Source organism: Equus quagga, chromosome 18 (assembly GCF_021613505.1).
Source record: "Equus quagga isolate Etosha38 chromosome 18, UCLA_HA_Equagga_1.0, whole genome shotgun sequence".
NCBI lineage: Eukaryota > Metazoa > Chordata > Mammalia > Perissodactyla > Equidae > Equus > Equus quagga.
In genome coordinates this window covers 1,962,563-1,976,784 of record NC_060284.1, presented here as the reverse complement: position 1 = coordinate 1,976,784, position 14,222 = coordinate 1,962,563, and the positions used below count along the sequence as shown (strand labels likewise).

General features: G+C 35.6%; 1 protein-coding gene across 8 annotated transcripts in view; it reads left to right on the top strand.

The window, feature by feature from the left end:
* Positions 1–14,222, top strand: part of DOCK7 (dedicator of cytokinesis 7) — a 204,520-nt gene that overhangs the window by 143,900 nt on the left and 46,398 nt on the right. For 4 of the 8 annotated variants that reach the window (XM_046645659.1, XM_046645657.1, XM_046645654.1 and 1 more), the window contains 2 exons: positions 4,641–4,823; positions 4,927–5,086. In XM_046645659.1, the coding sequence (XP_046501615.1) occupies positions 4,641–4,823; positions 4,927–5,086 (343 nt within the window). The remainder of the gene's footprint in view (positions 1–4,640; positions 4,824–4,926; positions 5,087–14,222) is intronic. The other 4 variants (XM_046645656.1, XM_046645655.1, XM_046645661.1 and 1 more) reach the window with 1 other exon arrangement.

Genomic DNA, 14,222 nt, shown 5'->3' with positions numbered 1-14,222 from the left:
TCTGTCAAAGTTTTGTTTTATTTCCTTTGAGGCCTTATTATGAAATATCTAACAATTTAAATTACCTACTTTTTGATGGATTGCATCTGTGATCAACATGCACCATAAATACTTTTTTTTTTGCCTTAAAGTCTATTTTGTATACTGTTAGCATAGCTATGCTAAATTTCTTTTGCCTAGTATATATATGACATGACTTTTTCTGTCCTTTTACTTTCAACATTTTCACTTTATGTTTTAAATTTATGTTTTAGATGTATCTTTTATAAACAGCGTGTGGTTAGATTTTGTCTTATATTTCTAAAATCTGGTCTCTTAATCTTTGCCTTTCACTAGAGTTTTTAATCCATTTACATTTAGTATAATTAAATTTAATGAATTTAACCTTTTTAATTTTATGTTATATCGTACAACCCATTTTATGTATCTCTTGTCTCATTTATTGTCTTCTTTTGGATTATTTTTTTCTCATTCCGTTTTATCCTTGTTCCACTTTTTCCTCTATGTTAGTTTGGGAGTTACACGTTGTTTCTATTCTTTTAGTGATTGTGCAGGAAATCACAGTGTGCTTCCTTAAATTATCCAGTCCAACGTTGCTCATTACCTTTACTTTCACATTGGTTAGTAGAAGGACCTTAGAACAGGTTGAGTTTATGTCTCTCCCAATTTAAATGCTGTTTTCATGCATTTTAAGTTTTGTATGTCATTGAATGTCACAATACATTATTATTATTATTTTTATAGCTGTATAGAATCAGTTATCATTTAGATTTGCCCATGTCTTCACCACTTTATTTGCTCTTCATTCGTTCCCAGATTTGTAACATTCCATATTAGGTATTTTTCTTATTTGTGAAATATATTCTTTAGAATTTTCTATGCTATGGTGAGAAACTCTCTGTGTTTGTTTGAAAAATGTCTTTATTTGACCTTGATTCTTTAGGAGTTTTTATGGATATTTTTTTGAGACCTAGCATCTGAATTTCCTCTGTTTTCTTTCAGCATGCTGAGGACGTTGTTCCTACTGTCTTCTCATTTCCATTGCTGCTTTTGATAAGTCAGCTGCGATCAAACTGTTGCTGGTTTGAAGATAATCTTTTTTTCTCTTTTGCTTCTTTTTGATGTTCTCCTTAGGACTGACCTTCTGTGGTTTCACTCTGCTGAGTGTAGTTTTAAATTTCTTTTTTTTTTTTAATTTTTATTTTTCCATTTTTTCCCCAAAGCCGCCTGGTACGTAGTTTTATATTTTTAGTTGTGGATCCTTCTAGTTGTGCCATGTGGGACACTGCCTCAGCATGGCTTGACGAGCGGTGCCATGTCTGTGCCCAAGATCTGAACTGGCAAAACCCTGAGGCGCCGAAGCAGAGTGTGCGAACTTAACCACTTGGCCATGGGGCCGGCCCCTTAAATTTCTTTATATTTGTTCTTCTTGGTGTTTTTTGGGCTCCTAAATCTGTGGTTTAGTGTCTTTTTTCAGTTCTGTGGAATTCTCAGTCATTATCTACACAAATATGTCCTCTTCTCCATTCTTTCTTCTCTTTTCATATTCCAGTTAAACAGATGTTAGTCCTTTTTATTTCATCCTCTCTGTCTCTGTTCTTCTATGTATTCCATCTTTTTGTTAACCTGTGCTTCATGGTAGATTGTTTCTTTTGATCTGTCTTCCAGTTTACTAATTCTCTCCTGTAACTGATATTATATTAAACCAATCCACTGAGTTCTTAATTTGGCTATTGTGTAAATTTTTTCAGTTTTCTAAATTCTATTTGTTTCTTCAATTTTTTTCCCCAAAAATGTTTCCCTTTGTACTCTCAAATTTCCAGTCAAAACTTTTAATCATATTTTGGACAAGGGTGCACAGAAGGCGCGGTTGTTGTATAGTCTCTGATAATTTCAGTATCTCAGGTCTTCGTGTGCCTGTTGCTGTTGTCTGGTTTTTGCTCATGATGTCTTGCTTCCTTGTATGCCTGGTTCTTTGTGTACTAGACTTTGTATTTGCAATATTATTTGTAAATACAATAAGAGGCTTAGAATTGTGGTTTCTTCCTTCAGAGATGATTTGTTGATTGGTAATACCAGACCAGAATTACCTTTTTTTTTTTTAATGCCTTGGGAGAATAGAGAAAACAGTCCCTAAATCATTTCTTGTAGGGCTTAATTCTCTGATGGAACCTTGGTTGAGAAAGACTGTTCTGGATACTAATCTCAGGTTGGTTTACATGCAGCAAATTTCTACTACTTCATGGTGTGCCTTTTCAATCTATTTATTTATTTGAATGAACACACATTCTTGATTTTATTGTAGGCAATTGTGACCATCTTTTTGTGGTTTATGGTTTCTGCTTTTTATGTCTTATTTTAAAAAGCCTGTCCTACCCCCAAGATCATAAATATATTCTCTTCTATTTCTTTCTAAAAGTTTTAAAGGTTTGCCTTTTACATTTATGTTCTTTGTCTGGAATCGCTTTTTTTGTACAATGGTACAAGGTAGGAATCTACTTTTATTTTTTTGTCCAGGAAATCAGTTATTTAAACACCATTTATTGAACAATCCATCCTTCTACCACTGATCCATAGTGCCAACTCTGTTACATATCAGATTTTCATATATGCATAAGGTTTTTGTTTTATCCTTTCTATTCTATTTCGTTCGACTGTTTATTCATATGCCAATATCAAATTGTCTTAATTATTGTAACTTTTTAGTAAATGTTGATATCTGGTAGAGCAAATTTGTCCTCATTCCTACCTGGTTCTTCCTCAAGAATGTCTTGGTTGTTCTTGGCCCTTTGCTTTTTCCCCATTAGATTTTAAAATCAATTTGTCAACTTCCAGGGCAAACCTCACTGGTATTTTTGATTGGAATTGCATTGATCCTATAGAACTATTTGGGGAAATTCTGACGTCTTTTCATTACTGAGTCTTTCTCGTGTTTGTCTAACTTCCTTCGAAAGTTATTGGCAGTGTATGTGGGGGTATAAGAAATGTCAGTGTATGCCTTTTTGTCAAATTCAGAATAATTTTAAATTTATTTCTAAAAAATCACTCATTGAGAATTCAGTTAATATGTTTATGAATACCTAAAAGTTCAGCTATGGAGAATGCCTGCTTTTAAAATAAAGGAGCATTTTCCGTATCAGAGAGAATGTGGAATTGGGAGTGGGGGTCAAAGTTATTTGTGCTCAAGTCAGAGGCAGTATACCATAGTGGGTTAAGTGAATTTAAGCAGTTGAATTCACTCACATGTGCATGCATCCCTGAGAGGTCTCTGGACCTGCACTTACTGCATTTGAATTCCAGTCCTACCGTTTACTACAGAAGACTTGTGCAAAATACTTAACTGCTTGGTGTCTCACTTCTCTTGTCTGTAAGGTAGGGTTAGTAATAATATTTATCTCTTTGGATAGTTGCAAGGGATAAATAAGTTCATACGTATAAAGTGTTTAATACAGTTCCTGCTGCAGAGTAAGTGTTCTATAAGAGTTGGCTGTTCTCATTATCATCATCCAGGATGGAGAGAAGATTAAGGTAGTTGTTGAGATCATAACCTCAACAGTTAAATATGTTTAGCTTTCCTTTCTCCTTCCTCTCAGCATCCCTTCCACTGCTTTCTTATGATTTAACATATTTATTAACCAAATATTAGAATGTAGCATAATAGTGAAGAGTGTAAATTTTGGAGTCTGGTTAACCAGGACTAACATCTTGGCTTTACCTTTTCTTGGTACATGATTTAGGGCAAATTACTTAATCTCTAGCCTTTAGCTTCTTTACTTGTAAACTAGAACTCATACTAGTTGATACCATCTGATAAAATCATGAGAGTTAAATAGGAAAAAGTGATTAGCGTAATGTCTAGCACATTTCAAATTTTATTTTTGTCATCATCATTATTATTGTCATCTTGTATTCTTGTCTGTAAAATTGGAACGATACAACCTACTTGGTAATATTGTTGGAGGACTAAATGAAATAATTTATATAAAGTCCATAGCATGATGACTGGAACAGAGTAAATATCCAATAAATGGTACTGTACACAAGTTCTTATTCTTAGGTTTTCATTTCTGTTTCACATACCATATACTAATGCAGAATTGCAGATTGAAAATAGCACTTTAACCTTACATGCTGTAGATGAACATAGCTCTGACTTATGTGGGGTCTGATGCTTTCTCCGTTATGTCAGTGGCCCTTGACAGGAAGCAGTGGTTCCCTAACCTGATGAATATTTATCACCACTGTCAAGTCTTGCACTGCTCTGATGCACTGTGAGTCAGTTGCCTTTTTCCTTTACTTTCATCATGTCTTATATTCTGTGGTAGACATCTTAGTTTTTAAGACTAAAACCTTTTAGACTTTCTCTTTAAGTTTTTTGCTTACATTTATTTATTGTCTGCTGGCAGTGCTATCATAGATTAATGCAATCATCTTTTGCCAGGAAAAAGTTCATTAAACTTCAGGACCTTAGTTTTAAGTTTCTACATGACTTATACAAATATTGTCTAAATCAAATGGTTCTTTTAAAATATTTGATTTTTAAGCAATTTTTGTTGTTTTTAGAAGAAAACAACTGACAACCAAAAAACAAGAAATGGCCGTTGATCAGTCTGTCTCATTCTACTGCTCTTTATTTTCAGAGCGGCAGGCAACACACCACCTTTTCAGCAGAATCAAGTCGGAGCCTTTTGATTTGTCTCCTTTGGGTTCTCAAGAATGCAGATGAAACAGTTCTACAAAAGTGGTTTACAGATCTCTCCGTTTTGCAGCTGAACCGGCTCTTAGATCTACTTTATCTCTGTGTTTCTTGCTTTGAGTACAAAGTAAGTGATCGTTACGCCATTGCAAAGAACATGAAAGGACACAATGTGGAAAAGAAAATGTCCTCAATGCCTCTTCTTTTCTTTTGTAATGTTTAAATTTTAGGGAAAGAAAGTGTTTGAAAGAATGAATAGTTTGACCTTTAAGAAATCAAAAGATATGAGAGCAAAGCTTGAAGAAGCTATTCTTGGGAGCATAGGCGCTAGGCAAGAAATGGTGCGCCGAAGCCGAGGACAGCTTGGTACGTACACAATATCTTCTTCTGGTGAGAATTTTTTCAATTTCCTTGAACCGTATGTTGTAATGATCATTGTTGGATGTCTTCAGTGACAGTTCTACACTTTCAAAACAATGTTTTAAATATGACTGTGAATTACCTTGAATACCCATTTCTCTGCAGGAATTTAAGTTAGAATTCTGATTTAACTAGGGTGAATATATTTCCTGATTTACTTTGGGTATTCTGTTTATTTCTGTTGCCCTTGTGTGATTATTAATAGCATCCCTTATTTTTAAAATAAGAGCAATTGTAGGTTCATAGTAAAATTGAGCTGAAGGTACAGAGATTTCCCATATATCCTTTGCCCCCAAACAGGCGTAGCCTCCCTCATTATCAACATCCCTCACCAGAGTGGGACGGTTGTTAAAACTGATGAACCTACACTGAGACATCATTATCACCCAGAATTCCCACTTTACATTAAGGTTCACTCTTGGTATTGTACATTCTATGGCATCACTTTTTACCCTTAAAAGTTTCCTAGTTTTCACAATGAATTAATATACCCTGTATCTAAGGCAAAGATATTGCCCACCAAACTCAAATATCAGGGGGAGAAAACAGTTTAGTAGCATATGAGGCCTGTTTCCAATCCCAGGTCTGCTACCCATTAGCTGTATAACTTTAGCCCAGTTTCTTAATCTCCCCACTTTCCTTTTCCTCATCCACTTTTAATTGTTTTGAGAATTTAAAACGTAGTGTAACTAACTGATCTTACTGTCTTTGTAGCAACTGTGTGTGTAAACATTTCGTAAATTCTAAAGTGACATACAAATAAAATTGTTGCTGAGAGCTCCTTAACGTCAGGGATGTGGCTTAGTCATCGGTGCACATGACACATGTTAACAGCTCAATATATATTTGTTGACTAAAATATGAATGTCTATTTACATGAAAACTTTTTAATTATTCTTTTCTATAGGCCATTAGCATAGTGATTGTTTATTTAAGTAAACTTAAATATCTTTTATATGCTATGTGTGTTTTGAATTTAATAATGGATAAGACACAGTCTTTGCCTTTGATGGAATTATTAGAGTACCATTTTTTCACTTCAGTTATATAGCGTTTACAGTATGCTTATGGATTTTCTCTTAACTCATTTATTATGTACAACAACCATCTAAAAAACTATAAAAATTAACTTTTATCTAGGTTATTTAATTATTACCAAAACCTAATGCATAATTTTTCTCATCTTTAAGATAAAGAAAATAAAACTCACAGAGGTAAAAACTTGCCTAAGATCATAATAAACTAAATGACAGAACCAGGATCTTTTGACTTCCAATTTAGTGTCTTTGTATTATACCACAGGTCTTTCTAAGGTTTATTTTTGGAAAGAGTGGAACTTTTAATAATATGTTTGTTACATTTTTAAACCTGTGGCCTTATGACAGCTATCATTGTTTGAATATAAGAATTGAAATTCCGTGAGTGGAATATTAAAAAAAAAACAAAAACAACTGAACTCATAGATACAGAGAACAGATTGGTATTTGCCAGAGGTAGAGGGCGGGGGGATGCATCAAAAGGTACAAACTTCCAGTTATAAAATTCATACACCCTGGAGATGTATGTATGGCATGATGTCTATAGTTAATAATACTGTAGTGGATGTTTGAAAGTCGCAAGGAGAGTAGATCTTAAAAGTTCTCATCATAAGAAAAAAATTTGTAACTGTGTGTGGTAACGGATGTTAACTAGACTTACTGTGATGATCATTTCATAATATATACATATATTGTAACACATTCTATACCTGACACTAAAATAATGTTAAATGTTAATTACATCTCAATTAAAAAAAAAGTTCTTCTTGTCTTAGAAAAATTAATCCTTTATAATCTTTATTTACATTTGGACATTTAAGCCTGGTCACTTAATGATAGCCATTCTTCACTAAGAAAATCAGAGACAATTTTGTTAAGAAAAAAAAGTTAGTGATAGAAATTTAAATAGATCACAAATATTCATTAACTGTCATAAATATAGACATATCTATTTTTGTTTTCTTTTACAAAGTTTCTTAAAGATACAGATTTCAAAATGAAAAAGAGGTAAAGAGAGAAGGGACGGAAGAAAAAACAGAAGAAATATCCAGACACGTGTTTTTTATTGTATAAAAAATTGTTTATTTCTCAGTATTCTTTAAAATTTTATTTGAACTCTGAATTTTTACTTTCATTTTCCTTTCCATCCTCCCAACCAATTTAAAGTCTTATATATTTAACAAATTAGCATTAGTTTTCTAGTTGAAAGCCTGGAATCATGACTAATTCCATCATTTAAATGTATATTTCTCCACAATTCTCAGTGCCTTCTCCACTATGCTGGATTTATATGAATCAGTTCTATTGTTGCTGCCCCTTAAAGGAGCCCATACCACTCAATCTGCCTTCACTCCTAGAAACCTCTTGGGAGAAAGCATCAGTCTTCTTCTTGTCCTGCCTTCTGTAGACCAAAGGAAATAATTAAGAATTCTTATTTTGTTTATTTATTAAACAAAAATTTATTCAGCTCTCAATGTGTACCAGACTCTTAGTTAGCCCTGCTCATAAAGTGGTGGACAAAATGAACACAATCTCTATTCTTAAGTAGCTTACGTTCTTGTGGTCAGAGTGCTATGGAGAGAAACAAAGCAAATTAAGAGGCAAGGAAGTGTTTGGAGAGTTGGGGAAGGGCTTTCTGTGCTAGTGATGGATGCTTGGCCAGTGAGAATTTGTGGAAGGAAGAATCAGGTAAAAGGAAAAATGACCACTGCACAGGTCCTACATCAGGAGCATATATGGTGAGACTGTATATGCAGAACACACACACAGTTATGTAGTGGTGTAAGCAAGAGGGAGAGTGGTAGGAAAGAAGGTCTTATGCGCCTTATAAGCCGTGGTTAAGATCTTGAGGAAATCAGTATTAGAAAGTTTGCTTACTTAAAAGGGTGTGGGGTTTTTGGTTTGTTTTTTTATTGAGGTCATGGTAGTTTACAACATTGTGAAATTTCAGTTGTACATTATTATTTGTCAGTCACCATATAAATGTGCCCCTTCACCCCTTGTGCCCACCCCCCATCCTCTTCCCTGGTAACCACTAAACTGTTCTCTTTGTCTGTGTCTTTGTGTATCTTCCACATATGAGTGAAATCATATGGTGTTTGTCTTTCTTCATCTGGCTTATTTCACTTAGCATAATACCTTCCAGGTCCATCCGTGTTGTTATGAATGGGATGATTTTGTCTTCTTTTATGGCTGAGTTGTATTCTATTGTATTTATATACCACATCTTCTTTAACTAATCATCAGTCAGTGGGCAGGTGGGTTGCTTCCACATCTTAGCTATTTTGAATAATGCTGTAGTGAACATAGGGGTGCCTAAGTCACTTTGAATTGTTGATTTCAAGTTCTTTAGAAATGTACCCAGTAGTGGGATAGCTGGGTCGTATGGTATTTCTGTTTTTAACTTTTTGAGAAATCTTTGTACTGTTTTCTGTAGTGGCAATTTGCATTCCCACCAGCAGTGTATGCCGGTTCCGTTTTCTCCACATCCTCTCCAACATTTGTTATTTTTTGTCTTGGTGATTATAACCATTCTCATGGGTGTAAGGGGATATCTTAGTGCAGTTTTGATTTACATTTCCCTGATTATTAGTGATGTTTGATGATTAGTTTTCTTGTGCCTTTTGACCATTTGTATATCTCCTTTGGAGAAATGTCTGTTCATATCCTCTGCCCATTTATTTGATCGGGTTGTTTGTTTTTTTGTTGTTTAGTTGTGTGAGTTCCTTATATATTATGGAGATTAACCCCTTGTCGGATATATGATTTGCAAACATTTTCACCCAGATGGTGGATTGTCCTTTTGTTTTCATTCTGGTTTCCCTTGCTTTGCAGAAGCTCTTTAGTCTGGTGAAGTCCCACTTGTTTATTTTTTTGTTTCCCTTGTCGGAGTAGACATAGTATTCAAAAAGATCCTTTAAAGACTGATGTCAAAGACTGTACTACTTGTGTTTTTTTCTAGGAGTTGTATGGTTTCAGGTCTTACCTTCAAGTCTGTGATACATTTTGAGTTTATTTTTGTGTATGACGTAAGATATGGTCTGCTCTCATTCTTCTGGATGTGGCTATCCAGTTTTCCCAACACCAATTATTGAAGAGACTTGTCTTTCTCTAATGTGTGATCTTAGCACCTTTGTCAAAGATTAGCTATCCATAGATAGGTTGTTTTACTTCTGGGCTTTCAATTCTGTTCCATTGATCTGTGTGCCTGTTTTTGTCCGAGTACCGTGCTCCATGCTGTTTTAATTACTGTAGCTTTGTAGTATATTTTGAAGTCAGGGATTGTGATTCCTCCAGCTTTGTTCTTTTTTCTCAGGATTGCTTTAGCTGTTTGCGGTCTTTTGTTGCCCCACATGAATTTTAGGATTCTTTGTTCTGTTTCCATGAAGAATGTCATTGGGATTCTGATTGAGGTTGCATTGAATATGTCCCCAAAGATTGCTTTGGGTAGTATGGACATTTTAACTAGGTTTATTCTTCCAATTCACATGCATGGAATATCTTTTCATTCCTTTGTGTCATCATTGATTTCTTTCAGTAATGTCTTACAGTTTTCATTGTATAGGTCTTTCACCTTCTTGGTTAAATTTATTCCTAGATATTATATTCTTCTTGTTGCAATTGTAAATGGGATTGTATTCTTGAGTTCTCTTTCTGTTAGTTCATTATTAGAGTACAGAAATGCAACTAATTTATTTAGGTTGATTTTGCACTCTGCAACTTTGTTGTAGTTTTTTATTATTTCTAATAGTTTTCAAATGGATTCTTTAGGGTTTTCTATATATAAAATCATGTTGTCTGCAAACAAGGAGAGTTTCACTTTTTCGTTGCCTATTTAGATTTCTTTTATTTCTTTTTCTTGCCTAATTGCTCTGGCCAAAACCTCCGTACAGTGTTGAATAAGAGTGGCTAGAGTGGGCACTCTTGTCTTGTTCCTGTTCTCAGAGGGATGGCTTTCAGTTTTTCACTGTTGAGTATGATGTTGGCTGTGGGTTTGTCTTATATGGCCCATGTTACATTGGGGTACTTTCCTTCTATACCCATTTTATTGAGAGTTTTTATTATAAATGGGTGTTGGATCTTGTCAGATGCTTTCTCTGCATCTGTTGAGATGATTGTATGGTTTTTATTCCTCGTTTTGGTAATGTGGTGCATCACATTGATTGATTTGTGAATATTGAACCATCCCTGTGTCCCTTGTATAAATCCCACTTCATCATGGCATATGATCTTTTTAATGTATTGCTTTATTCAGTTTGCTAATGTTTGTTGAGGATTTTTGCATCTATGTTCATCAGCCGTGTTGGCCCATTATTTTCCTTCTCTGTGTTGTCTTTGTCTGGCTTTGATATCAGGGTGATGTTGGCTTTGTAGAATGTGTTAGGAAGTGTTCCATCTTCCTCAATTTTTTGGAATAGTTTGAGAAGGATAGGTACTAAATCTTCTTTGAATGTTTGGTAGAATTCTCCAGAGAAGCCATCTGTTCCTGGACTTTTATTTTTTGGAGGTTTTTGATTAGTTTCAATCTCTTTACTTGTGATTGGTCTATTCAGATTCTCTATTTCTTCTTGATTTGGTTTTGGGAGGTTGTACAAGTCTAAGAATTTATCCATTTCTTCTAGATTGTCCAATTTGTTGGCTTATAGTTTTTCATAGTATTCTTTCATAATCTTTTGTATTTCTGTGGTATCCATTGTAATTTCTCCTGTTTCATTTCTAATTTTGTTTATTTGAGCCTTCTTTCTTTTTTTCTTAGTGAGTCTAGCTAAGTGTTTGTCAGTTTTATGTATCTTCTCAAAGAACCCACTCTTTGTTTCATTGATCCTTTCCACTGTCTTTTTTGTTTCAATTTCATTTATTTCGTCTCTAATTTTTATTATTTACCTCCTTCTGCTGACTTTGAGCTTTTTTGTTCTTCTTTTGCTAATTCTGTTAGGTGTAGTTTGAGATTGCTTATTTGAAGTTTTTCTTATTTGTTAAGGTGAGCCTGTTTTGGAATGAATTTCCCTCTCAGGAGCACTTTTACTGCATTATGTATGATTTAGTATGCTATGTTTTCATTTTCAGTTGTCTCCAGATATGTTTTTCATTTCTCCTTTAATTTCTTCAATGATCCATTAGTTGTTCAGTAGCATGTTGTTTAGTCTCTACATCTTTGTCCCTTTCCCACTTTTTTTATTGTAGTTGATTTCTAGTTTCATAGCATTATGATCAGAAAAGATTCTTGATATGATTTCTGTCTTCTTAAATTTATTGAGGCTTGCCTTGTTCCTAACATATGGTCTATCCTTGAGAATGTTCCATGTGCTCCTCAGAAGAATGTGTATTCTGCTGTTTTTGGATAGAGTGTTGTATATATGTATATATATATATATCTGTTAAGTACATCTGGTCGATCTATTTTTTCTTTTAATTCCACTGTTTCTTTGTTGACTTTCTGGATGATCTGTCCATTGATGTGAGTGGAGTGTTGAGGTCCCTTACTATTATTGTGGTGTTGTTAATATTTCCTCCTAGGTTTGTTAGTAGTTACTTCGTCTACTTTGGTGCTCTTGTGTTGGGTGCATAGATATTTATAAGTGTTATGTCTTCTTGGTGGAGTGTCCCTTTATCATTATATACTGCCCCTCTTTGTGTCTCTTTACGTGTTTTATCTTGAAGTCTGCTTTGTCTGATATAAGTATGGCAACACTGACTTTCTCTTGTTTACCATTAGGTTGGATTATCATCTTCCGTCCCTTCACTCTGAGCCCGTGTTTGTCTTTGGAGCTGAGATGTGTTTCCTGGAGGCAGCATATTGTTGGGTCTTGTTTTTTAATACATCCTGCCACTCTGTGTCTTTTTTTTTTTTTCCTTTTTCTCCCCAATGCCCCCAAGTACATAGTTGTATATTCTTAGTTGTGAGTCCTTCTAGTTGTGGCATGTGGGATGCCACCTCAGCGTGGTTCAATGAGCGGTGCCATGTCCGCACCCAGGATTCGAACCAATGAAACACTGGGCCGCCTACAGTGGAGCGCACAAACTTAACCACTTGGCCATGGGGCAAGCCCCCCCAACCGTGTCTTTTGATTGGAGAACTCAATCCATTTACTTTCAGAGTGATTATTAACATATGAGGGTTTAAATCTGCCGTTTTAACACTCATTTTCCAGTTCATCTGCATTTCCTTTGTTTCTCATCCCATGTCTTTCGTACTACCAATTCAGTTAGGTAGTTTTTTCCTTATTTATCTTTAGTGTCTCTGTTCCAATTATTTGTTTAGTGATTACCATGAGGTTTGTATAAAAAAATCTCATAGATGAGATAGTCCATTTTCTGATAGCCTCTTATTTCCTTAGACTAAGCCGGTTCCATCCGTTTCCTCTTCCCCTTCTAAGTTATTATTGTCATATCTTATTCCATCTTGTATTGTCAGTTTGTCAATAAAATGACAAGCTTGTATTTATTTTTGGTGTTTTCTTTCCCTGTGTCTTCAGTGTTGTAATTAAGTGATTGCTAACCTGTTCTGATAGAGAGCTGCAATTTTCTGATTTTGCCTATTTATCTCCTTGCTCAGGGTGTTGTAAACCCCTTTCCTTTTTTATCAGGTATGCTTTCTTGTGGGGGAGGGGTATGTCTTGTGGCGTGAACTCTCTTAGCATTTGTTTATCTGGGAACGTTTTTATTTCTCCATCATATCTGAGGGATATTGTCACTGGATAGAATATTCTTGGCTGAAAGTATTTGTCTTTCAGAATTTTGAATATTATCATTCCAACTCTCCCCTAGCCTGTAAGATTTCTGCTGTGAAGTCCGCTGAAAGCCTGAGAAGAGTTCCTTTGTAGGTTATTTTCCTCTGCCTTACTGCCCTTAATATTTTTTCTTTGTCATTGACTTTTGCCAGCTTTACACCTATATGCCTTGGAGAGGGTTCTTTTACATCAGTATTGTTAGGACATCTCTTGGCTTCTCTCGCTTGTATTTCCAGCTCCTTCCCCAGGTTTGGAAGGTTCTCAGCTATTATTTCTTTGAACAAGGTTCCTGCTCCATTCTCCTTCTCTTCTCTCTCTGGAGTACCTATAATCCTTATATTGCATTTCCTAATTGAGTCAGCTAGTTCTCAAAGAATTTCTTCATTTCTTTTTAGTCTTAGTTCTCTCTCGTCCTCCATCTGAAGCATTTCTGTATTTCTGTCCTCAGGACTGCTGATTAGTTCTGTATGGTATCAGCTCTACTGTTCAGGGAGTAAAGATTTTTCTTTATCTCACCCATTGTGTTTTTTTATCTCCAACATTTCTGATTGGTTCTTCTTTATACTTTCAATCTTTTTTGTGAAGAATTCCTTGTGTTCATTAAATTTGTTCCTGATTTCATTGAACTGTGTATCTGTATTTTCTTTTAACTTGTTGAGTTTTTGTATCATAGCTATTTGAATTCTATGTCAGAGTATACATTTCTGTGCCTTCAGGATTGATTTCTGGGTACTTGTCATTTTCCTTCTGGTCTGGAGATTTAATATATCTTTTCATACTACTTTACAGCATGGATTTGTACCTCTGTATAGAGACAGAACTTGATTAAATCTTCCACTTGCTGCCGCTCTGGGGAGGCGGCAAGAGCTGCATAATCTGGGCACACCAGGATCCTCATCAGCTGTGCCCATCTGAGCCTGGGCCAATCCTTATGATCTCAGTGACCCTGTAGGGTCTCCCACTGAATGGGAAAGCAATCATATAGGGGCTCTTGTCTGCTACTGCCTGCTCCCACAGTCCCTCCCAGACACTCTCTCCACTTCAGGACTGCAGCAGTACCATGGGCATTCATGGCAACTGGGAGCTTGTTTGCCTGCACTCACAGCTCTGCTGTCTGGTCTCAAGTTGTATCAGCTGGTTTTTTTGGTGGGCGGGGCCTTCCCACTGTGTCTCAACCAGTGCCACTCCCTGGGACCGTAGGAGGACAGTGGACTCTCCCACCAGTCAAGAGAGCGGTCACATGGCAGCTCCAGGCTGCTGCTGCCTGCTCCCACAGTCCTGCTGAGTTGCACTCCCTGCTTCAGGGCCGCAGAGTTACTGTGGGTGGTTGCAGCAACT